This window comes from Drosophila ficusphila, unplaced genomic scaffold (assembly GCF_018152265.1).
Source record: "Drosophila ficusphila isolate 14025-0441.05 unplaced genomic scaffold, ASM1815226v1 contig_414, whole genome shotgun sequence".
NCBI lineage: Eukaryota > Metazoa > Arthropoda > Insecta > Diptera > Drosophilidae > Drosophila > Drosophila ficusphila.
This window is the reverse complement of record NW_025064328.1, coordinates 10,822,984-10,849,588: the sequence shown is the minus strand read 5'-3', so window position 1 is coordinate 10,849,588 and position 26,605 is coordinate 10,822,984. Positions and strand designations below refer to the sequence as shown.

Below are 26,605 nucleotides of genomic sequence, written 5' to 3'. Positions count from 1 at the left end.
ACCAGGGAAACGGCGACGGAGCAACCACTGTAATAAAACCACGTAACAAAATGATTGCATTTGCTAACAAATTCGTGAAAATTTCTGCCAGCGTTGACAGTTTCCCAAGAACAGATCGACAAAGTTCCTGCGGGAAAGTGGGGGGTGGGGGTATGGTGGGTGGTAAAGCACCGGGACAGGAAGCTTAACTATCTATATAGACGAGTGGAGTGTGTGTGTGTGTTTGTGTGTGTGTGTACAGTGAACATTTGCCGAGGGGGAAACCAATTTACCGGAATCCTCTGTCCGACTATCAAAGTTTTTTGCAAGGCAATGAATCCTTTTTGCCACCCTAAAAATCTAATGAAAAAGTTGGCGAATAAAATGCAAAACTCTAACCTTTGCATACAAGATGGAATGTTTGCATTAACCTTTTTCAAAAATAACGAAGAAGGGCAGCAAATTGATTTGATGTTATTGAGGTTCTACACAGAAAAGTGACTTTTCTGTGATATTAAAAACTGTAAAGCAGAGCTAATTGGAACCAAAGAAGTATTAAAGTGTTTATCAACTAAACCTTTTGTGTTTGAACCTATTATTAATATTGGAATTAAAGCTTAAAATATTCAATATTAGTTTTGTTTCAAATGAGTTGAATTAATTTAATTGCAAACCACAATAACTTTTTATTCCTTTCGTTCTTTATTTTGCTTGTTATTAACCATTATATTTTCTTTTATGGTATCCGAAATTGTTGCCTAGTTTCGTGCCCACGACTAGTTACACTTAAGGGTCGTTTACTGTGACCTCTCCGTTTAACGGTGAGTGTGTATTTGCTTTTAGCGAGTATTTTCCGATGACTCATTCGCTGCAACTGCGCGTAACGGTTTAATGAGTTTTTGGCCACTCTTAGCTGGCCCCCCAATTTCGATGCCCCCACTCGCCCTTTGCTCACCCCACCACCCCCTCTCCGTCATGCTGGCGTTTGGCAATTGATTTAAGGCGCAGCTCTTCGCGCTTTTTCGACCATGGGCAAAGTGGGCGGGGAAAAGAGGGCGGGACGGGGGCGGTGGATACGTGGATAAGGCCATCAGGACGAGGTTTAATTGCGCAGCCTGGTTTGAGAGCATGCCCCATTGAAGCATTGAAAGTCATATTGACATTTCAATGAGTCTCATTTACATTAATGCCAACCCACACAGATGCGGGCCAAAAAGGGGGGAGTGCGGAGGGGAAAGGAGAAAGGGGGGAAAGTGGTATGGTAAAGGGAGATGAGTGTGGCAACTGTGGCTGCTTTATGGAAAAACCATCCGCCCTGCGGTCCCATTGTCCTTGCTGTGGCAGTTGTTTTTGTTGCCGCTGTTGTTGTTGTTGTTGTTTTTGTTTTTGTTTTTGTTTGTCAGCATCGTTATTCGCGCCATTATTTCGCAGCAAGTTATCTCGCACAGCGTGACTTAAAAGTTAAGCGTATTCATTATGTCCTTTGTGCCTGCGACGACAACACCTTCCAATCCAGCATCCAACATCCTCGTCGTGCTGGATCCCTCGTCCTTCATCCTTCGTCCTCTCTGCCTGTTGCCCACTGCCACCAGCCTTTGTTTTATTTACTTTTCCAATTTGTTTGTCGACGCGGTGGAACAATAAAAATCCATTTCATTGTAGCTCCGCCGTAACTCCCGTAGGCAGGCTGCATCCTTTATCCTTTATCCCCCCGCTTATCCCTATACCTTTACTTGTGCTGCTGCACTTAATGCTGAGCTCCTTAATGCGGCGAAATTAAAGACACTCGGATTATCCTGTAACTCGGGGTTGCCCGCAGTTATCACCGGCAAGCGGAGACTTCTTGACAAAGTTTTTGGCCAACTGTCGATGCTGATTACCGACCGGGCCAAAACTTACCGCTCCGCCAGCTGAAACTGCCAGTTGGAAAAAGGATACGCCACTCGGCACTCGCCACTCGGCACTCCGCATCTCCTCTTGTGCGGCTGCAAATGTGGAGGACTTCAAGTGGCAGCCACTCGCATTAATAATGCCTGAAGGGCTGCTCCATCATATACGCACAAAAGTGTGCACCACAAGTTGAACTTCCAGTGCTCGCAGAGTTACGGATACAGATACACAGCTACAGATACAGATACGAGCCCTAGAAACTGTATGGAGGAGCCACTGCTGCACGAACAAAGTTGGGATAATGTGGACTTTTGCTATCTTTGTTGCTCGGCAATTCATATGCCAACTGTGTGTTTATTTATGCTTACGACTTTTTGCGTAATCAAGTGTAGCTCTTCAGATATCCTTTTAAATCCATTCCCTCAGGGGTATGATAGTTTTATGTTTTTTAAGGAATCGCTTTCATATTCAGTAATCAGATTTTTTTTAATTTCCTTTAAAAATCATTCAGGTAATGCAATATGTTAACCTGGATTCTGTAGGGATTTCGGCTATGTAAATTGTTTGTTTTCACAATGCAAATTACTCTGACCTACATAAATGTAGTATTAAGCAATAAAACAAACTAGCCTGTGCGAAAAGTTGTAAATTTAATAATTTTATAAAAAATTCATTTTTATATACATAATTCATAAATTGCATAAACTTTGTTTGCATACAAATTGCCAAGAAATCCAAAACTTTTTGTTACCAAAGAAGCAGGATAATATTTGTTTTTGGGTCTGCCATTCATATTCATAGCACGATATTAACCAACTATATTTGCACACTGCAACAAACAGCACAGAATAAATTTGCAAATGTTTGCCTTGTGAAAATCTCATCAGAGCCAAGCCAAAGTATTCACTTACGCAAATCACACAAAACCGATTCCGGCATGGTTCAAATCCCATTTAAAATGAGATAACACACACAAGACGTATGTGTATTTGCGTATTTGATATTTGGCAGAGTAAACTTTTCCCTGATTTACTTGTGGTTGCCCTCCGATTTGAATGTATTGCACAACATAATTTTCCGGTCTTGACTTCGTTATTGCCGCAGTAAAAACAACAAGAAGCCTTTTGGCCATGGCTTTGTTTGCCCGAGTTGTTGCTAGTTGCCAAATGTTGCACTCGCACAAACAACAGCAACTGTTTGGGAAGTTTGTTTGCTCTAATCGCAGTCAACAATCGAAATGGAAATGATTTGAGCCCGGCCGTGGGCTAATTACTGGACACTCTGTGTCCGTGACATCTGTTGTTTGTTTGCTGTTTGCTGTTTGCCAGCAAATTATTTGTCATTGCTGCTAATTAGGCGTTGTCTCTGGCCTGCAATTGAATGGTAATGGCAAGCACCCATTTTCCCCTATTCCCCATTTACCCCCCTTTTCCCCTTTCCCCACCCCGCATCTATTGCAAACAGCACGAGCTCCAATTGCTGTAATTTCTCTGGAAGCTGAGCAGCAGAGTCTTTGATTAATGGATTAGGTGTAGATTGCTCATACGCCCGGTGTGATGCTGGTAGATGGCAAAAGTCATTACATATTGATAACACCCAGTCTCAGCCATTGTCTCTGGCTCTGACCCACTTCGCTGCGTATCACATCTCCCCGCTTCCATTTCTTCTTTGTCCCTTCAGGGTGTCCTGTATCTGCCGTCTTCTGCTGTCTTCTGTATCCTGTTACGGTAGCTGAAATCGCATTTAGTGCTTTGCCGCTCCTTGTTTGTCTTAGTCATTAGCAGGGCTGATAGCTGATGGCTGATGGCTGTTGGCTGGATGGCTGATGCCTGAATCCCCCTTTTAACGTGGCAACCCCCCAACCCCTCTCCTCTCCTCTCCTTTCCCCTTCAACCACTGTGCATGTGCATTCGCATCGCAATGATCCGATTCATTGACGGCACTCTGCCTTCCCATCCATTTGACAGGATTATCCATTATCCCCTGTCGGGCCCTTTTTCAATTTACTTAAATCGCCTCGCCTCCGTCGGGAGGATAAATCACTGGCAATATTTCATAGGCAGGACTGCATAAATTCGCCATAAAACTGCGACTCCGATGCGAATTAAATCGCATTAACATAATCAACTTTACAACAACTATAAAAATAAATTCAATGGGATTTTCGCTCGACTGCCGACGATTCGTTTCCAGGATTCCCCCCCTTACCCTCCCCTTTCCCTTCACAACTCCCCTTTGTCCTTGTTGCAAACGTATGATGTCCTGGGAATCTAGGAGCCTCCAACTAGGAGCCGTCGTGCCAATGGATGGACGATCCTAGCTGAATGTGCTAAAAGCTTGAGCAGCCAGGAACCTCGTATAGTGGCAGCACATTTCCGGGAAAGTAGCGCCAATGGCAGTCATTGTTTTTCTGATTAAGCGCTGCCATATGTTGCCTTCCCCTGGCTCCACTTACCCTTCCCTGCACTTTGAGAAATTAATGTAGTAGGTAGTAGTATGTAGGATGATAAGATACTAAAGAAGTTTTAAAAGGGAAGACAATAAAGAAAGATAAACTCTTATTGGCTATATATAGTGGTTCTACTTTAAAGAATAATAGTACAACTGAGACAGAAGCATTTTATTTTTGAGTTTGCCCACTCATATAATATTTAGTAACTGAACAGTAGTAGCAATTCCTTTTTTCTCAACTATAATTCTTAATAAAATACGCTACCGAAGCGTTTCTCTCAGTGCACTCTGTGTTGTGGGTTTCTCGCTGTGAGCGATATGTGTGAGCCACAACACACAAACTTAATTGCAAACAGTGCAGCACAACAGCGGCGAAGGCAAAAGCAACGAGCACGATGACAATGCCACAAAGGAAAATCCGCAAAAGAGAGTGAAGTAAAAGCTTGTCAACCACCGGCACACACCAACCACCAGCTACCAGCTACCAGCTAGCAAGTAGGGAACCACCCACAATCCACCCACCTACCATTCACCACCCACCTCGCAAGCAACACATTTATCATGAGATTTTCCCTAAGTGTTCGCTCTGCATTTGAATTAACTTGACGGCAAAAGTTAAACTGCTAACTGCAACGCACTTTGATCTTTAGCTCGACCCGTATGCACAGGGATATAGGATATATATAAGCGATGGTGCAACTGAATCCAGCGGAATCCCATTTAAACCCACTGCCGCTGGCTGGCTGGCTCACTTATTCATGCCCTCATTTCATTCACGCATTTCGTTTGTCATCCTTTGTTTCCTTTGGCGGATGCGGCTTTCTGCTCCTGCCGGTGGTTTCCCCTCCTTACTGTTTGTCCTCCGGATTGTGCAATTAATGCGAGAAAAGGATGTTGGATGTTGGATGTTGGAATGTTGAATGCTGGGTTATCCTGGACAGCCGTCGCCGCGTTGACATCTACTTAAAACTTCGCCACTGGCCAAGTGGACAATTGATCCGGCAAAGTGGCGAACGACTGAATTATGGAGCAGCTCTTAAAGCATTTTGAAGGATGGATACAGTAGCTGCTCATTTTCGAAAAATGAAGAGGTCCTTGGAGGAACTTGCTTGAACGAAACTCCCCTCGATTCCCAAACAGAACTCGGAGCTGCAGCAAGAAGTTTAGCACTAATTCAGCAATTCGTCTCCCATTAATTAAGCAATTCCGGAAGGAAGGCAACTCGAGCGAATCCGCCATTGATTTTGTGTCGAGCTAGGGAAAACTTGGCTTAGCCCGGCTCCACAATTAAGTGGAAATGTCAAGTGGCTGCTGTTCTGTTGCTTTTGCGGCCCGGATTCCTGGCAGTTGGACATAAATCTCTTCCCTGCGATACGCGCTAATGGAGCGCGAGCAGATCGCCGGTGGCGGGGACGCTGATTTGCATTTAAATGCGGTAGTCCTTCGGAATTCACAATGCTCCCTCTAAATCTAAGCCCTTCTCGCCAGCTGCAGGTCTCCTTCGGATTCGCTAGCTGCTCCTGCTCCTGCTTCTCCTGATGCTATTCCTGGCCAGCTGCTGCACTTCCTGTACTTCTGTGCTACTTGTTTCGCCGCTGGCACACTTTTAATTTGTACGCCATGTTGCAAGTCAAGTTACCATTTTCCCCCAACCAGGTTGGTCAACACTCGAAAAATATTATCGAATATATTCGTTCCTTTATGAAAAATAATTCATTTCAGTTTTCATAATCTATGATATACAATAGAGACAATTTATATCATTTTAATTGTGTCTCAATAAATTGAATGTAAATTTCATTTAAACGCTTAAAGTTTTCAAAACTCTTATTTAAAAGTTGTTTAATCGAAAATATTTACTAGATTAATGCAGTACCTTAATCTGCTATATTATAATTCGCTTAATCTGCGTTTTAAAATTTTATGTTATTTAATTATGTTTTTATAATTAATTTTAGGAAGCTCGGAAAAACAAAGCGTTCAAGAGTAAGATTTATATTTTTTTGGTTTGCCAGCAGCATCTGGCGTATGTGTATATTATTCAATGTTTTATATATCTAGTATATATAGTTTTTAGAAAGGGCTCAAGAGTTATGCATTGTTTTGATGTTACTTACATTTTTATAAGCATCAGCTTAGTGGTTTTCCCAGTGCAAAAACGCCACACATTATTCGTTGCTCGTTTTTCGCAGTTTTCCATATGCATTGCTTTGGACAATGTTATCGTTTAAGCTCAATTGCATTGCTCTCCTTGGTTTTCCCTCGTTTGTTTGCTTGTGTTTGGTGGGTGGTGGCGGGTGGTGTTGGTTGGTTCGGCATTAGAGTTGGTTCGTGGTGGGGGGGGAGCCCTTCGGGGATGGGGCTTTTCGGTCAGAGGTTTGCTGGCAGCTTGTATTTGTTGCTGCTTGTTGCTTTTCCGCCTCCAGCGAAGAAAGAGTGCAACAGCATCAGCAACAAAGGAAACTTTTTTCTTTCAATTCTTTCGGCATTGCTTTCTCTGCTTTCCCATTTCAATGTCTGTGTGTGTTTGTGTGTGTGTGTGCGCTGTTGTTCTGTCATGTTTCTGTTGTTGTGGAAACTTTTTGTCCCGCTTCCGATGCAACGGCTGCTTCCATTTGTCGTCCTCGATTGCATTTTGCATGCTTAACAAAGGCCATTTGAAATGGTTTTCCCTCGTACAAATTTAATTGGTGCCCGGACGAGTGGAAATTAATTTCCCGCCATCCAAAAATACACTTTCACCCGAGAGGGGGACTGAGAGCTTTGTCTGGCATTTGGCATCTGAAATATGCCCCCATTCCCCAAGGATTCCGTTCCACAGACACGTGATATTACGTATACGCAGTGGGGGACAAATAATGTGGCCGTAATGCAGTTTGCTGCTCACACGTCTTCCCAGGTGTATTATTTTATACCTTATTTTTCTTTGTTAAACTTATTTTGCCGGTTTTTCTCCACAATTTTCATGTAGTTGTCTTGCCAGAAGCGTCTAGACCGGAAACAGGCGCATTTCCGGCACGCAAGCTGCTGTCTCGTGTCCTGGCAGACAATGAATTTTATTGCAATTCGTGTCCTCGAATTGGCTAATGTCTGAGTGGCACGCGACCGCCTTATCCTGGCCACGAATTTATGGTAATTTCGCAGACAGCAGACAGCAGAGAGTGGGTCCCTTGGATATTTGCCACTTCATTAAAACAAAACAAGCAATAATATTAATTCGCCCCAAAAGGGAAATCACTCAGCCAAACCCTAGACGAAATTCAATTAAGCTCCTTTGACGGCGAAACTAAGTTTCTAGCCACATAATGTTGATCAATTTTCATTAACCTTTAACGAAATTTTCTCCACTACTGCTGGCGAAAAAAGAAGCCGAGAAAAACGTCAGCAAAATCAGCTCTTGTCTTGACGCTCATTAGGAGACGCTGAGAAGCCTGCCACGCCCCTCCGAGAAAGCCGCAGGGGGCGGGACGTGATAAATTTCCATCAAGCTTAAAGTTGACACGATTCGTGTTCTCCCCCTATTTTGCGAAACTCCCCCAGCTCTGTTTACATTTTCCTTTCCCCCTTTTGAAAGCGGCCAAGACGAAGCTAAAAAGGAATCCGGAGAATGCGAGAACTTTGGGGCTGGATAATATTTCAGGTACACCTTCCCAGGATTGTGCTACTTAAAAACTTTCCAGCTGCCGCTGTTCTTGAAGGGGGCGGCTGGTTGGTTGGGCTGGGCTGGGTGTCTCGTAAAACGGGAGTGTTTATGGCCAACCCTTTCTGGCCATGGACAGTCGCATTTCCCTTTTTCCCATTCTCGGCCGGTCGGTGGTGTTCGTTACACGTGGGAAATATTTGCCAGGCTTCATGGCCACCAAAAATTTTGACATTTCCCCCGCAGTCGAAGCCACACATATGGCGCTCATACCCATACCCATATAGCCATATGCCCATATATCGCGTCATAACTTTGAATTACGATTTTCCAGCCGAGGGGGAGGCAATAAAACAAAATGGCAACTTGTAATTGCCAGCCGACACAGTGACGCATTCTTAATTAGCTACTAAACTTCGGAAGTGCAACTGCTGCAGTCTCCGAAAATATTAATTAGTTGGGGAAACTATGTAAAGTGCACCTGGTGTTCTATGGTGTTTCGGTTTTTGCCTTTCATTTTCCGATTGTTGGGCCGGCAACGTGTGAAAATTTAATAATTTCATGTTTGCTGGCAGCGCGCCTCTTTCAAGCTTGACGAACCATGAAAAGCGTCTGCCCCCGTTGCCCAGGTGGAAAACGTGGAAATGCGGAGAGGTGGAAGTGGATGGAAAAGGGGAGGAGGAGGGGGATGGTGCCAGTATGTGCTCTGTCGCCCGGCAAAACAATAACAATAATAACATCTGAGCCTGAGTCTGGCACACGTCTGCTGCGAACGCGGCCGAGCTGAAATTTTAATTAAACATTTTAACACTGCAATTAACACGGCGACAACCAACAAACACACGCAACTGCAGTCTGGGGAATTTCTCCAAAAAATATAAAAATCGCACTCCCAGGAGGCCATACTAGACGTAAGTTATGGCTACAAGGGGTTGTCCCGAGTCCTAAGAACATTATACCTAGTACTCTTAACCCTCTTTATACCTAAATAAAGAACACATTCTTTTAATGGGCCAAAAGACATAACTAAGAGCATTTCTAAGCTCGCGTGAAGTGGGGAAAGAATTATGATAAGCATAATAAACATTAATAGGCACTTATTTAATATTATTTTAACATTTATCACAAAAGCTCACATAATGAAATCATAATAAATTTATGTGCTTTTAATGTTTTATATGCTCTTTAATAAGTTTGATGGTTACAAATTTATTTGGTAACATATTTTGTTGATTGCTCAACAATTATATAATAAACGATTCAAAAGCTTTTTAAAACGTTGTAATTGTTTGGTGAAGCAAATCGCTTTTTAGTTATAAAGTGTAATCATTATATCAGAAATGGAACTATATATTCAACTAACGCTTTTGGATATACAGAAAACCGTAAGCCGAAACGAACTGGTTTCCCAGGACCCATTGCATAGTCATCCCTCGCTAATAGTCCCACATATGTCAGTGCGCTGGATATCCTTTCACAGGACACGCGGTCCGTGCGATGCAGGTGCGCTGTCCCACACTGCGTATACGCAACGCCAGAACGAACGAGAACCAGAATTGGGGATTTGGCAGGACGTGTCTTTCATTAGGCGAACGTGCGAATTATCTGCATCGGAATGAGCAGCACAATGAACAAACAGTTTAGTTGCAACATGAATTCGAAATGGAATTCGACACCGTCCCCAGCTGACCTTCGCCCCTCACACTCCCCTCAATTTCACCTGGCTGGACTAAGCCCTTTTGTCAGGGCCAAATCGTAATTTTAGTACGATGTGAGCCAGCCGGTACGTGTGCGACTGCCCTTAGTTAATTAACGAACCCAAAACGCTCGCCAAACGGCCATTAGAGGGACATCAAATCGAATTTCATTAAATTTTCAACTCCGGCGAGCGAATGGCCAGCGGGCAACGGTCATCCGAGCCTTGGACAGCGTCACATTGTGGCATTTTGTTGGCTGCACTGCCACCGCTCTTACCACTTTTACCGCCCCCCAAACGCCTCCCACGCCCACGCCCATCAAAAGCCCGCCAATGTTGTCTGATTAAGCTGTATGGTACGGTGTAACTTCGCTTCGCCGAAATGTCAAAAGGGCCTGCAAAAATTGTTTCGCCAAACAAACCGGCAAAGAATCCCGAAAAAAGATTAAATTTCATTTTATCTAGCTTCATATTAGCTAGTCTTCTTCTTCTTCGTGAAGCACGAAAATGAAATTAAAAAAATGTTTCCCGCTGCTTTTCAGCTGCCGGAGAAATTTGTGAGAGCTTTTTGTAAAGAGTTTTTAATTAAGTCAAAGGCAGCATTAAAACTGCCAAAAAACAGAAGGTTCCTCACACAGTTCATTTTGTAGGAGAGTTATGAATATTAAAAGAGGAGGTTGAAAGTCTGAATAGAGGGGGAGTGACTCCAAACATGTGAGTCCTAATTAATTAAATACTTTGAAACACGAAAATCAATTATTTACTTTGAAAGAAAATACAAATTGATATATGATTGGTTCGCTAATTATATAGTGCACTTCATTAGCGATTGTGAGTGCCCTCTTAATTAACGATTGCACTTTCGAGCATCTTAAATTTGATACTTTGAAATGTCTTAAATTGGGTCAATCAATTTGGTGGGTGGTTTATTTTCGAGAACGAGAGTCAGAAGCCAAAACATTGCCTACTTTTGAGAGCAAACTCAATTTCCACCCTCGACCGCACTGAAACCCAAAATTTTCTTTTCCCTTTCAGACAGATGGCCACGCCCCCAGCACCGCCCACCGATGATAATTGAATAGGAACATTAATTGCACTGTGGTTTGTTGGTTCTCGCACCACACCCACACTCGCGCGCACACACACACGGCACAGAATTACAGAAGGGAAGGAGTACACACACTCACACACACACACACGCATCGAGCGCAATCAGGATACGTGATTGAGTCATGCGGACGGGGGAGCCACCTCACAGGTGGAGCCACCTGGGCCTCCTGCCCCTTGTGCTCCTTGCGCTCCTGCTGCTGCCATCATCGCTCGTCGAGAGCTACCTGATTATCGTGCACGAGGACACGCCCCCTGGCACCATTATCTTCAACGCCTCCGTCTACAAACTGGGCTCGGAGCGGCACTACAAGATCAATGCCCACAAATCGGCCAACTTTGTGCACCACCTCGTCTCGGTTAGCCACAAAGATGGCCAGATTCAGCTGAGGAAGGCCCTCAAGTGCGACGGCATCTACTACCCGAATCTGTTCACCTTTTACGTGGACTCCACCTCGAATCGGTTGCGCAGCATCGATTACTACAGTCTGCCGGTGCGGATCTTCATTTCGGGTCACAGTTGCAACGAGGACAGGCGGATAGAGCAGGAGTTGCACCACCACCACTACGAGGAGGAGGACAACACGGGCTACTCGAAGCGGAGAAGAAGGCGCTCCACCCAGGAGATAATCCAACTGGATGGCAACCAGCTGGAGGAGGCGTTCCGCCAGAATAGCACGGAGTTCAGAGCCGGAGACTTAATCTTTGGCGACAGCTTCGAAAATGAGATGCGGCACAGGATACTGAGTCGCAAGAGGAGAGCTGTGGGTTCATCGGATCCGCTGCACTTGCAACCCGCCTTGCACCGCCGGATTTCCGATGCCAAGCAGTGGATCTCGGAAACGTATGCTTCTTATGCAATCCACACCACGGATAAGTGGAATCAAATTTGCTTGAGAAGATCGCAGTTCATCAACAGCCTTAATGCCTTTCTGCCGAAGTCAGTTTGTCAGCACTGCAAAGTTACTTTTCTGGATGTGAACGACGAGAGATTCGCCATCGAACATCAGAGCAGGGATTTGGTGGCCAGCAGGGATGTCTGCATTGCGGAGTCCATGTGGAAAGTGAGCATTACATTCAACATCCGCTGCGATCGGCGGGATATCGTGGATTCGGATCACCGTCTGAAGATCGTGTACCATCATCAGGAGTTCAACGATACGGATATCGCGCGAAGGGTTCGAAGGGAGTTGCGTAACCAGTCGCCATACTTCGAACAAGCTCTTTACGTAGCCGCCGTGCTGGAGGAGCAACCTGCAGGCTCTGCAGTTACAACTGTGCGTGCTCGAGATCCCGAGGACTCCCCAGTGGTTTACTCCATGGTCTCCCTGCTGGACTCGCGATCTCAGTCGCTGTTTAAGGTGGATTCCAGAACCGGCGTGGTTACCACCTCTGCCAGTTTGGATCGGGAGCTAATGGACGTGCACTACTTTAGGGTGGTGGCCACCGATGACAGCTTTCCACCGAGATCCGGTACCACCACCCTTCAGGTTAATGTCCTGGACTGCAATGATCATAGTCCCACTTTCGAGGCGGAACAGTTCGAGGCGAGTATCCGCGAAGGAGCCACCGTGGGATCCACGGTCATTACTCTTAGAGCAACTGATCAGGACATTGGCAAAAATGCGGAAATCGAGTATGGAATCGAGGCAGTTACAGGTGAGTTCAGTATCAATATGCAATAAGATCTTATTTTTGTATCAGGATTTTTTATTCTTTATTGTTCTGACTCTCAATTAGAACCAACTCCCTGCTCGCAGGCAGCTATATTTCAACAGCCGTTTTGGTTAAGCTCGTCGCTCTCTCGAGAGGGCACATCCTCTCTCGAGAGGTCGAAAGTGTGACCAGCGCATATTAATGCCTGTTACAGTTTAGTGCTTTACTCTTTGTTTATTAAATATTTTATGCCATCAACTTAACTACAATATGATATTTTTTCTAATTATTACCCAGATGGCGCTGGATTGGCTCAGGACCAGGAGATGCCCATTTTCCGGATAGACTCCCGCTCGGGTGTGATCTCAACGAGGAGCAGTCTGGACCGGGAGACATCGGATAGTTACCACCTTTTGGTCACCGCTGCTGATATGGCATCAGCACAAAGCGAACGAAGGACAGCCACGGCTAGTGTTCAAGTGAAAGTCCTCGATGACAACGACAACTATCCGCAGTTCAGTGAACGCACCTACACAGTTCAAGTTCCTGAGGATCAGTGGGGAGGAACTGAGGATAATACAGTGGCCCACATCCGAGCCACAGATGCGGATCAAGGAAACAATGCAGCCATTCGATATGCAATTATCGGAGGAAACACGCAGTCACAGTTCTCTATCGACTCAATGTCTGGTGATGTGAGTCTGGTGAAACCGCTGGACTACGAGAGTGTACGAAGTTACCGGTTGGTGATTCGTGCTCAGGATGGAGGAAGTCCCTCGAGGAGCAACACCACCCAGCTTCTGGTCAACGTCATCGATGCAAATGACAATGCGCCGAGGTTTTATACTTCGCAGTTCCAGGAAAGTGTTTTAGAGAATGTACCAGTTGGATATAACATAATAAGGGTACAAGCCTATGATTCTGATGAAGGTGCCAATGCAGAGATTACTTATAGTATTTCCGAGAGAGATGACAACTTCCCGCTAGCCGTGGATCCTCGAACTGGTTGGGTACAGACTATAAAGCCACTGGATCGTGAGGAGCAGGGACGCTTTGCATTTCAAGTGGTGGCAAAAGATGGTGGTGTGCCACCCAAGTCAGCCAGTTCCTCAGTGGTGATTACCGTACAGGATGTAAACGACAACGATCCCGCCTTTAATCCAAAGTATTACGAGGCGAATGTGGGTGAGGATCAACCGCCAGGCACTCCGGTGACCACAGTCACAGCTACCGATCCGGATGAAGATTCCCGATTGCATTACGAGATCACTACGGGAAATACAAGAGGAAGATTTGCAATTACTTCTCAAAATGGACGAGGTTTGATTACGATTGCTCAGTCGCTGGATTACAAACAGGAGAAGCGATTCCTGCTCACAGTGGCGGCCACTGATTCTGGAGGAAGATCCGATACTGCTACTGTGCACATAAACATTACAGATGCGAATAACTTTGCTCCGATCTTCGAGAATGCTCCATACAGCGCTTCGGTGTTTGAAGATGCTCCTGTTGGCACCACTGTCCTCGTGGTCTCTGCCACCGACAGCGATGTTGGAGTGAATGCGCAGATCACTTACTCCCTGAATGAGGAGAGCATCAATGGCTTGGGTAGTCCAGATCCGTTTTCTATTAATCCGCAAACGGGTGCCATTGTTACCAATGCTCCTCTAGATCGAGAAACTACAAGTGGTTATCTTCTGACAGTAACTGCCAAGGATGGCGGTAATCCTTCCTTAAGTGACACAACGGATGTGGAAATCGGAGTGACTGATGTGAATGATAATGCTCCTACTTTCAAGAGCCCATTGTACCAGGCTTCCATTCTGGAGGATGCCCTTGTAGGCACTTCAGTCATCCAAGTGGCAGCGAGCGACCCGGATGTGGGACTTAATGGTCGCATTAAATATTTACTAAGTGATCGCGATATAGAAGACGGTTCTTTTGTGATCGATCCCACTTCGGGTACTATTCGAACTAACAAGGGATTAGATAGGGAAAGTGTAGCTGTGTTCCACTTGACTGCTATTGCTGTAGACAAGGGATCACCACCACTTTCCAGCACAGTGGAAGTGCAAATCCGACTGGAGGATGTTAATGATTCACCACCGACTTTTGCCTCGGATAAGATCACACTCTATGTGCCGGAGAATTCACCAGTAGGTTCTGTAGTAGGTGAAATTCATGCTCACGATCCTGATGAAGGTGTAAATGCAGTGGTGCACTACTCCATCATCGGTGGAGATGACTCCAATGCTTTCTCTTTGGTAACTCGGCCTGGATCTGAAAGAGCTCAACTGTTGACCATGACAGAACTGGATTATGAATCCACTCGAAAGCGATTTGAGTTGGTGGTTCGAGCAGCCAGTCCTCCTTTGCGCAACGATGCCCACATTGAGATCCTTGTCACGGATGTGAACGATAATGCTCCAGTGCTGCGAGACTTCCAGGTGATTTTTAACAATTTCCGAGATCACTTCCCTAGTGGGGAAATCGGAAGAATTCCTGCTTTCGATGCGGATGTGAGTGATAAGCTCCACTACAGAATATTGTCGGGAAATAATGCGAACTTGCTACGTTTGAATAGCAGCTCGGGAGGATTGGTACTCAGTCCTCAGCTGAACACCAATGTACCCAAATTCGCCACCATGGAAGTTTCCGTATCGGATGGAATCAACGAGGCCAAGGCGATAATGCAACTGTCTGTTCGTTTGATCACCGAAGATATGCTCTTTAATTCTGTTACAGTGAGATTGAATGAGATGACGGAGGAGGCTTTTCTGTCTCCTCTGCTCAACTTTTTCTGGATGGACTAGCTGCCATAATTCCCTGTCCCAAGGAGCACATATTTGTGTTTAGCATTCAGGATGACACGGATGTTAGTTCACGTATTTTGAATGTCAGCTTCTCAGCCCGTCGACCAGATGTTTCCCATGAGGAATTCTACACGCCGCAGTATCTGCAAGAGCGAGTCTACTTGAATAGAGCTATCCTAGCTCGCTTGGCCACCGTGGAAGTCCTTCCCTTCGACGATAACCTTTGTGTGCGGGAGCCCTGCTTGAATTTCGAAGAGTGTTTAACTGTCCTGAAGTTCGGCAATGCCTCGGAGTTTATCCACAGCGATACTGTGCTCTTCAGACCGATCTATCCTGTAAATACGTTCGCATGCTCCTGTCCGGAAGGTTTTACTGGCAGTAAGGAACACTATCTGTGCGACACGGAGGTGGATCTGTGCTACTCGGATCCCTGCCAGAATGGAGGAAGTTGCGTGAGAAGAGAGGGAGGTTACACCTGCGTGTGTCCAACCACACACACTGGTTTAAATTGTGAAACTGGAGTAAATCAGCTGCGTCCTTGTCCCTCGGATTCTTGCGAAGGTGGCTTGTCCTGCCTGAGTAATTATCCCAGCTCCCAGCCTCCTCCTTACACAGCAGCCTGCGAATTGAGAGCTCGAGCCTTCGGCCGGAACTCCTTCCTGACCTTCGAGAGTCTGAAGCAAAGACATCGCTTCAATATTAAACTACGATTTGCTACCGTCCAGGAGAACGGATTGCTGCTCTACAATGGAAGATACAACGAACTGCACGACTTTGTTGCCTTGGAGATTCACGAAGGACATGTTAGCTTCTCCTTCTCCTTGGGTGATCACAGTGAAAGAGTTTCCGTGATTCAGGAAGCAAAGGTTTCCGATGGAAAGTGGCACGAAGTGGAGGTGGTCTATCTCAACCGCAGTGTCACCTTAGTTTTAGATAATTGTGACACCGCCATCGCGCTTTCGGGTCAATTGGGTGACAGATGGAGCTGTGCTAATCGCACTGTTTTGAAATTGGACAAACGCTGCTCACTGCTCACTGAGACCTGCCATCGATTCCTGGATCTCACAGGACCTTTGCAAGTGGGCGGACTTCCTCGCATTCCAGCCCATTTTCCGGTGGCCAATCGTGATTATGTGGGTTGCATCTCGGATCTGCGCATCGATGATCGGTTTATTGATCTGAATTCATATGTGGCTGATAATGGAACACTGGCAGGTTGTCCTCAGAAAGCTCCTCTCTGCCAATCCGAACCTTGTTTCAATGGAGGCACCTGTCGCGAGGGTTGGGGAACTTACTCCTGCGAGTGTCCCGAAGGATATGCGGGCAACAGCTGCCAGGACAATATACCAGCTCCCTGGCGTTTCTCCGGAGATGGAAGCCTCAGCTTCAATCCTCTACTAAGACCCATCCAACTACCCTGGACCACCTCATTCTCACTACGCACTCGACAAAAGGAGGCTTTCCTTCTTCAAATTCAAATTGGACAAAACAGTTCTGCGGCGGTTTGCCTTCGGCAAGGAATCCTCTATTACATCTTCGATGGAGAACCTATGTTTTTGGCTGGAGCCTTCCTCTCCGATGGCGAGTGGCACAGAGTGGAAATTCGTTGGCAACAGGGCTCCGAGATCCACTTCTCGGTGGATTATGGACAACGTTCTGGTTCGGTTCCCATGTCTCAGAAGGTTCAAGGACTCTATGTGGGCAAGATTGTGATGGGCAGTCCGGATGGTAGCATTGGATCTGTCCCCGAAGCTTCTCCCTTCGAAGGTTGCATTCAGGATGTGCGAATTGGAGCGGGACAATCGGTTCTTTCACGGCCAACTATACGTGAGAATGTGGAAGATGGCTGCGAATCGCGGGCTCAGTGTCCAGATCATTGTCCCAATCACTCCTCTTGCCAAAGTACTTGGGATCTGTCCACCTGCGAGTGTGATTCCGGTTTCGTGGGTGCTGACTGTGCCCCCCATTTGTACAGTGAGACCCTGTGCCTCTGGAGTTTGCAGAGCAAATACTAGTTTATCTCGGGGTTACGGATGCGAATGCAACACCAGTTCCCGACATGGAGACTACTGCGAAAGAGAACTCCAGCAACCGTGTCCTGGTGGGTGGTGGGGAGAGCGAGTGTGTGGACCATGCAGATGTGATCTGGCTCAGGGTTACCACCCTGATTGCAACAAGACCACTGGACAGTGCTACTGCAAGACGAACCACTACCAACCGCCCAACGAGACGGCCTGTCTCTCCTGCGATTGCTACTCCATTGGAAGTTTCAGTGGTGCCTGCAATCCGCTGACAGGACAATGCGAGTGTCGCGAAGGAGTCATCGGCCGGAGATGCGACTCCTGCTCGAATCCCTATGCCGAGGTCACACTCAGTGGCTGCGAAGTGGTCTACGATGCCTGTCCGCGATCCTTTGCTGGAGGAGTCTGGTGGCCAAGAACTCCAATCGGAGGTGTGGCCATCGAGGGATGTCCTGCGCCAGCTCGCGGTAAGGGTCAACGCAACTGCGATGCTCAATCAGGCAGTTGGAACACACCGGACATGTACAACTGCACCTCGGAGCCTTTTGTGGAGCTGCGCCGGCAATTATCCCAGTTGGAGAAACTCGAACTGGAACTTAACTCTTTTGTGGCCATAAAAATGGCAGAGCAACTGAGAAAAGCCTGTGAAACGGTGGACAGAAGGGGTTCCAGCAAGGATCAAAAAATGCCTGGATCAGGTCGTCCCAACAGGCGCTACAAAATGGAGTCCTCTTTCCTCTTAAGCAATGGTGGAAATGTCTGGTCACACGAACTTGAGATGGATTATCTATCAGATGAACTGAAATTCACCCATGATCGACTGTATGGCGCCGATCTCTTGGTGACCGAAGGTCTTTTGCAGGAGCTGATCAACTACGAACTAATGCAAAGTGGTCTGAATTTGTCACACAGTCAGGACAAGTACTTCATCAAGAATTTGGTGGACGCTGCTAGTGTTATTTTGGATCGGAAATACGAGGCAGAATGGAGAAGAGCCACGGAATTGATCCAGCGGGGACCAGATGATCTGGTGGATGCCTTCAACAAGTATCTAGTAGTTCTAGCTCGCTCTCAGCACGACACCTACACCAGTCCCTTTGAAATTGTGCAGCCAAACATGGCCCTCGGCTTGGATATTGTCACCACAGAATCTCTTTTTGGTTATGAGCCAGAGCAGCTAAGTGAATACCATCGGAGCAAGTACCTCAAACCGAATGCCTTCACCACAGAGAGTGTGGTGCTACCCGATACCAGTGGATTCCTTCAACATTCAGCTCGCCAGAGGCCAGTGATCAGCTTCCCCAAGTACAACAATTACATCTTGGATCGCCGCAAGTTCGATCAGCACACCAAGGTGTTGGTTCCCCTGGAAATGTTGGGAATCACGCCACCGGAAAGTGATGAGGTCTCTCAAAGTAGTCGAAGGGGTGGCAGCCATGACCATCGAGCCATCGTGGCGTATGCGCAATATAAAGATGTGGGTCAACTACTCCCAGATCTTTATGATGAAACAATCACCCGTCGTTGGGGTGTGGATGTCGAGCTAGCCACTCCAATTCTGTCCCTGCAGATTCTTGTACCTTCGATGGAACGAGAACAGGAGACCCAACGCATGGAGATTCCCCCGAGGAAGATCTCCTCATCTTCAACATCCTCTTCATCAGGCAGCACAGAGCAACAGTTCGTGGAGGTTTTCGATGTACCCAAAGCTCCAACAAGTAGTAGTGAACAACAGATAGAGGATATCAGGATAACAGCTCATGAAATTCCGCCTCCAGTTTCTTCGGGAGAACAAATGGAGGCGTCAAGTGGCGAGGATGGTGAAGAAAGGGAACACCACATTCGCTTGAACCCCGATGACATCGAATTCCATGGAAACTCTGGCGAGGAGATCGTATCTCCAGATTCTCCGGAGATACTCAATCCAAATTACGAAGGTGTAAGCTCAACGGGAAGTGATGAGCAGCCAAAGGGTGAGAATGAGGCGGTTTACAGGGATCGCCGATTGGTCAAAAGACAGGTGGAAATCACATATCCATCAGAGCAAATGCAGCAATCGGAGCAAGTGGTCTATCGATCCTTGGGTTCACCTCATTTGGCACAACCAATTAAATTGCAAATGTGGTTGGATGTCGATGCAGCTCGATTTGGACCTCGTTCTAATCCGCAGTGCGTTCGCTGGAACTCCTTTACCAATCAATGGACCAGATTGGGTTGTCAGACAGAGATTCCCGACTTTGATGGTGACTTCAACCCGGCGGCACAACAAGCGATCCTGGTGAATTGCAGCTGCACCCACATTTCTAGCTATGCAGTTATTGTGGATGTAATCGATCCGGAGGATATTCCCGAACCTTCGCTTCTAGTGCAGATCACCTCGTACTCCGCTTTTCTGGTTTCACTTCCCCTGCTGCTTGGAGTGCTTTTGGCCTTGGCCCTTTTACGAGGCCAACAAACCAACTCCAATACCATCCATCAAAACATTGTTCTCTGTGTCTTCTGCGCGGAGCTGCTCTTCTTCGTGGGAATGCAATCGCGTCGGCAACTTTTGGAGAGCGAATTCCCATGCAAGTTGACCGCCATCTGCCTCCATTACTTCTGGTTAGCTGCCTTTGCCTGGACAACGGTGGACTGCGTCCATCTCTACAGGATGCTCACCGAGATGCGGGACATAAACCACGGACCCATGGGCTTCTACTTCGCCATGGGCTACGGAGCACCAGCCATCGTCGTCGGACTTTCTGTGGGTGTTCGGGCCCACGAATATGGAAATAGCTTATTGTGAGTATTTAATTTTGTGTTATTGTACTCAGAAAGAAATGCAAGTTGTCAATCCCAAACTCGAAAGTCGATAAAAAAAACCTTTGTGTTAAAATTATAATTTAAAGAATGACTTGCTTAAGTTTTTAACATGTTTCGATTTACAATATTACAATATAAAATATCTTATTTACAAGCAAACAATTGTAATTAGTTTTTCAACATGCAAGCACAATTGTGCTACAATAATTTATATTCAAAATGGTACATCAATTTAATCAATGACAATTTCCATTGTACTTGTGTTTTTTTAAATTAGACAATGATTTATGATTTAGTTTACTAATTGTATTTTCATTCTATTCCAGCTGCTGGTTGTCTGTCTACGAACCCGTGGTGTGGTGGCTGGTGGGTCCGATTGCGGGCATGTCGGTGGTAAACCTGCTCATCCTGTTCGTCTCCGTGAAAGCCGCGTTTACCCTCAAGGATCACGTCCTCGGATTCGGCAACTTGCGAACCCTTCTATGGCTCTCGGTGGTCTCACTGCCTCTGATGGGAGTTATGTGGGTCCTGGCAGTGCTGGCGGCTTCGGAGCACTCCCAGCTGCTGAGCATGTTACTCTCGGGCGTGGTGCTCCTCCACGCCCTCTTCTGCCTCATTGGATACTGCATAATCAACAAGCGGGTGAGGGAGAACCTCCAGCGCACCTGTCTGCGTTGCATGGGTCGCAAGGTGCCGCTCTTGGACTCCTCCATGGTGGTCAGCAACAGTTCTCACAACGTTAATGGAGCAGCGAGGCCGAGCAACTTCCTGGCTGGAGGATATGATACCACAACCAGAAGGAATATCGGCATCAGTGCTAGTAGCACCACCTCCAGAAGTACGGCCAAAACTAGTTCTAGTCCCTACAGTGATGGCCAGCTGAGGCAGACCTCCACATCCACCTCGAACTATAATTCAGCCAGCGATGCTCCCAGTTTCCTAAGGGGCTTTGAGTCCTCCACAACTGGAAGAAGTAGGAACACTGGTGAGGAGAAGCCATCGCGTCGGCAGAGAAAGGACTCGGATTCCGGTTCGGAAACAGATGGAAGATCCCTGGAGCTAGCCAGTAGTCACTCCAGTGATGATGATGAATCCCGAACAGCTCGATCTTCGGGAACACATCGCAGCACGGCTGTGAGTTCAACGCCTGCCTATCTGCCAAATATCACGGAGCACGTGCAGGCCACCACTCCGCCGGAACTGAATGTGGTGCAGAGTCCGCAGCTCTTCCCGAGTGTCAGCAAACCCGTTTATGCTCCCCGTTGGTCGAGTCAGCTTCCGGATGCCTATCTGCAGTCGCCTCCGAATATTGGAAGATGGTCGCAGGACACGGGTTCCGATAACGAGCATGTTCACGGGCAGGCCAAGATGACCATCTCGCCGAACCCGCTGCCCAATCCCGATCTCACGGACACCAGTTACCTGCAGCAGCACCACAACAAGATCAACATGCCTCCTTCGATCCTGGAGAATATTCGGGATGCACGCGATGGCTACGAGGATAGTTTGTACGGACGAAGGGGCGAGTATCCCGATAAGTATGGATCCTACAAGCCACCCAGTCACTATGGCAGCGAAAAGGATTATCCCGGCGGAGGAAGTGGCTCCCAAACCATCGGTCACATGAGGAGTTTCCACCCGGATGCGGCGTACTTGAGTGACAACATATACGACAAGCAGCGAACCCTGGGAAGTGGTTACCTGGGAGCCAAGTCGGAATCGCCTTACCTGTCGAAGGATCGCATCACCCCCGATATCTATGGATCCAGAGATGGTCACTACAGCCTGAAGAGGCAGCCCACTTATGCCACGGACTCCTTGCATTCGGTGCACTCGCTGCTGAAGAACGATTACCACCAGCAGCAGCAGCAGCAACTCCACCAGCAGCAGCACCACTTGCAGGACAGACTGTCGGAGGGATCGGATAAGAACGGATACCACTTCCCCTACACCGCCGAGGAGGACCACCTGCCCGCCAGGAAGCTGAGCCACACGCAACCACCCTCGCTCCACGGATCCCAGTTGATGCAGCCACCTGGATTGGGTCTCGTCAACGATGTGAACAATCCGGGCTTGGTAGCTCGGCATCCCCTCAATGGAGGTTCCCGGCACAGTTCCCGAGCCTCCTCTCCGCCATCGAGTATGGTGGCTCCCATGCAGCCACTGGGACCACTTACCAGCATCACGGATACTGAGTGAGTTTCCCTGAAAACCTGGAGTACCTCCTCACCTCTTCGTGTGTCACAGAAATCCCAGGAAATCATTTCCATAAAGCTTGCAGAGACTTGGCTCCCATTTCCGAAAGAGTAGCGCCCAAAGCTACTGTCCAAATTCAAAGACTCATTTAGAGACCATACTTAACATTCGGTTTCTGGGAGATTTCTGTGACATGACAGCTTTTGTTGGCTTCGGTTTCGGTTTTGGTTTCGGTTTTCGGTTTTCGGTTTCAGTTTCGTTGTGGTTCTGATGGCCAGTTAATGCTTCTTGTACTTTATGTGCAGCCCAACCTGTCTGTTGAATTTAATTTTTTCTGTTGGCCTAGATGATTAGTTTTGGTTTAGAGAACTCCAGTTCGTTCTCCATGTTTGATTCCAGCAATTAATCTGTGGTCCTTTGTTTCTGATTCTCTTTTCTTTATGGCATTCGAATCAACAACTACAATGACATAAACCCCTTTTGTACCATTCGACTCTCTCCCACAACAATGAAAACTGAAAACAATGCAAATGAATATGGTACAAACTCTTTAACACACACTCACACACAAACACACTCACTGCACGCTTACACAAACACACGTCTGCCACACTCATATACATTCTTCTATACGTGTACATGTCCATATCCTTTCAGCTGGTCCTGGGAACGTTTGAAGCAAATCTAATTTGACTATCTTTCACTTCTATTCTCTCCAATATCGTGCTTTCGCTCTTTTTCTCTTTTGCTCCTTGAAAACTAAACCTGAACACACACGCATACCACAAACATACACACTTATAACCAAAAAACAATAAAAAATAAATCAAAACCAACTGCAAAATGAAATTCGACGTAATGCAAAATACTGTGGCGGCGCGTGTTCCATCCATCCAAATCCAAAAAACCCAACCAAATCAAACAACATCAACAACAACCACACAACTACAACTACTACAACTACAACTACAACTACAGCTCAGAGGTAAACCACAAGTAAAATGCATTTTCAAGTCGCACATCACATTTCCCATTTTCCACTTTCCATCATCGTCTTTGGTTACATTTTTGTTCGTTTTCCGTAGCTCGAGTGTGCATAAAAGTGATTCGATTCGCTTCGATTCGGTTCGATTCGATTTGATTCGAGCTCCTTACCTAATTCCAAAATGCACCCGTTTTAATTTGATTTGACCATTTTAAATTGAATGTAAATAATAAATATTGATTTTGTTGTATTATTTGACGCCCGTTGCCGCCCATGAATGTTTCTTTGTTCATTAGTTTGATTAATCAAATCAGTTGGATCTCTCACTTTCTAATTTGTAATCCGAATGTTTGAATTTCGTGCTGCATTTAATTGGAACGTGTAATATTGAATTGACGCATTTGCGACATTTATTAATTCCCATCAACAACTGAATACATCAATCCATCCACCATTCCCACACTTCACCCGCTACAAAAACAGACCTTTTATACAACAACCTGAACATTTCCACAGTTCGACATTATTTGGCTGCATCGCAGGCAACAGAGGCAACAATATCCCTGGTCGCTAACAATATGGTATATGGAGTAAAAAAACAAATAGCCAAACTTAGTTAGCCCCTCAGTTAGTCCCTCTTTACTTTAAAATGTTCAACTAAAAGCTTTTAATAAATCCAGCAGAGTGACAGAATAAATTAGAAAAAATACTAAACAATTAATGTCATATATTGTCTTAAAAAGACAGTACCCTTTAGTTATTCAACTAGCTATGATTAAAAACAATCTGGGATTGCAGTAGGTATTCCCATTAGATGAATGGTGAACTAAATCCTTGTCTGGCCAATAATTATGGGGGAGAATTTGAAGTACTTTGCAATATCTGTGTAAATTGGTGAGCAGTTAGAAAAATTATTATGTTGATTTTATTCTAATTAGTCACATTTAATATCGAATTTCGTAATAAACCAAACTTTAAGGCCAGATTAGGATTTATTGCACCTAATCTACTACGAATACCTACTGAAATATCAAAACGAGTGGGAAACAATGGCTCCAACCACTTTGGCGCCTAATAATGTTTATGATTTACCCGAAAACATCCATAACACTCGAATAACTTGACAAATTAACCGGGCTCCGGCCAAATAAACTTAACCACATTTCAACACCTCCTACACACACAAAATACCTCAAATACTAACGCACCGACACACGCACACACGTGAATTTATGTTCATTTTTTCACTTTGATAATTGTGTTGCATAAATTATGATTTCGCTTGCGCCTAACTATACATAAAACACGTATCCGCATGCAATTTATGAGACTCCGTGGCATGCCACAAATTTAAACTAACCAAAGAGTTGCACGTGGTAGCAGAGCACGTAATTTAGAGTAGTATAGTATATGTTAGTAGTAGATGGAAGTATATAAATGCATACCTGGAGAATAAGCCGATTGCAGCCCCACTAATGGTCACTTTCCCATCGAAAACAGGCGGAATATTGATGACGACGAGACCACAGTGTGACGACTGTCCCAGCAGCAAGAAAAGCAGCAACGACTGAAGCTGCAACAGCTGCAGAAGCAGCGGCAGAAGCAGAAGCAGCAGCAGCACCACCTGCAACAACTGCAGCAACAGCGCAGCAAGCAAAAAACGCAATACTTTGCCACCATTAGACGCAAGCCACAGTACAGGATTCACACGGAGGACTGAGGTCCTTCGGCGAAATTCTTAGCATACTTTGTGGAGCAGCTGCCATCATTGAAACTTTGTACATACACGCACCCACTTAAATTTACGTAAATACGGCTTAGTTTGCCCCCACAAACTTAAATGAGTGTGGGCACAATTATTTATACGATCCTTAGCACTTACATTATTTAAAAGCGCCAGTTGCATTTCGTTTGGAATTGCATATTTCGTATGCACACACGGACACAGAAATACTCAGCTTTAGCCTTGTGTATGTATTATAAATTATAATGTATAATTATGTATCGAAACAAGAGTCAGACTGATTTTATGCATTTTACTTTCTGCTGTTAAATTTAAGCCCCATCCCAAAAACATTCAGCCGACATGTTCATGCATTTAGGTCCAATTAACATCTGTGTAGCCCCAAGTCCGATGTAGAATCGGAATAAAAGCGGGACTGCGTCATTAGTTAGAGCAAACTGCAAGTAAACAAAGTCTAAGGTAGAAGAACGTTGTGTGCCTCGAGCTTATTATGCCAAATTAGTTGAAGTCGACGGGGAACTTGTAAATGGAAAATAGCCAGAAAAAAGTTTGCATTTCATTTGCCTAGCATCCGCACACGTTGCCATTTAGTTTCGGAGTTAGTTTTAATTGATAGCATGTACTTCTATCTGTGCGAACGTTGCGAATGTACAATAAAAACTGGATAGACGCCAGGAAATAAAATAAATTCAGGACGCCCACTCGTATTTATGGGAAATATACACAGAGCACAAGGGCAACACACACACACATAAGCGCAGCATAGACATATCCAGCAATATATATACTCGTACACATATATCTGTCTAAAATATCGAAGTCCTGGCTAGAAAGAGCTTGCTCAACCGTTTGATCCCCGACTCAGCAATAGCCACTCATGTCCCTGTGAAGCGTGTACAATTTATAAATAATTCATAAGCGGAACTTATTGTATTTAAACTAAACTCAACTGCCACTCGATGTGGCCTCTACATAAGCTATGCATTGCGCTGAAATGTGGCACACATTATATGATATTTATGTGAATTGACTTATTTAATTGTAAATTATACAAGTATATCAATATGAATAAAATGTGTAAAATATATGGAGTAAAAGCAAACTTGTCTTTAATTTTCAAAGGACCTGTGAACATTCTACTGGTTTGTATAAATAATTGACTGCACTCTAGCAATAAGGCAAATAAAGTCATAAATATATTGATAAAATACTATTGAATTGCCTTAAAATTGATAGGATATTATATATAGTAAATCTTTCTCCAGTTTAAATTTAAATTAAAACAAGAAAGGAAGTTAGCTTAGGCGAGCTGAAGCTGATATACCCTTTCAGTCATCAAAATGTCGAGCACAGGCCAAACTACATTATAGTATTGATGATTTTCTTTATTAATTTATCGATATTTACACCGATTGCCCTATGACAGCTATATGATTAATCGTCCGATTATCATAAAATTGAATTACTTTATTTATTTATATAAAATCAGTGAAACAAAATTTCTTTAAAGAGCACGCCACTTTAGAGTGGGATTAAAATAAGAAATGTTAAGAAGTATGCCACTTCGAAATCGGAATTAGAAAAGATATGGACCCATTTTTTGGATATTTGGAAAGGAACAACAT

General features: G+C 45.4%; 1 protein-coding gene across 1 annotated transcript in view; it reads left to right on the top strand.

Moving 5' to 3' along the window:
* The window catches only part of LOC108096711 (protocadherin-like wing polarity protein stan), a 51,363-nt gene extending 25,287 nt beyond the window's left edge, over window positions 1-26,076 (top strand). Inside the window, 6 exon segments of the mRNA XM_017198545.2 lie at window positions 10,692-12,422; window positions 12,717-15,218; window positions 15,221-17,193; window positions 17,195-20,034; window positions 20,382-22,250; window positions 24,737-26,076. Coding sequence (XP_017054034.2) covers window positions 10,889-12,422; window positions 12,717-15,218; window positions 15,221-17,193; window positions 17,195-20,034; window positions 20,382-22,250; window positions 24,737-24,956 — 10,938 coding nt within the window. The 5' untranslated portion in view covers window positions 10,692-10,888 and the 3' untranslated portion in view covers window positions 24,957-26,076.
* Window positions 26,077-26,605: the final 529 nt, after the last annotated feature.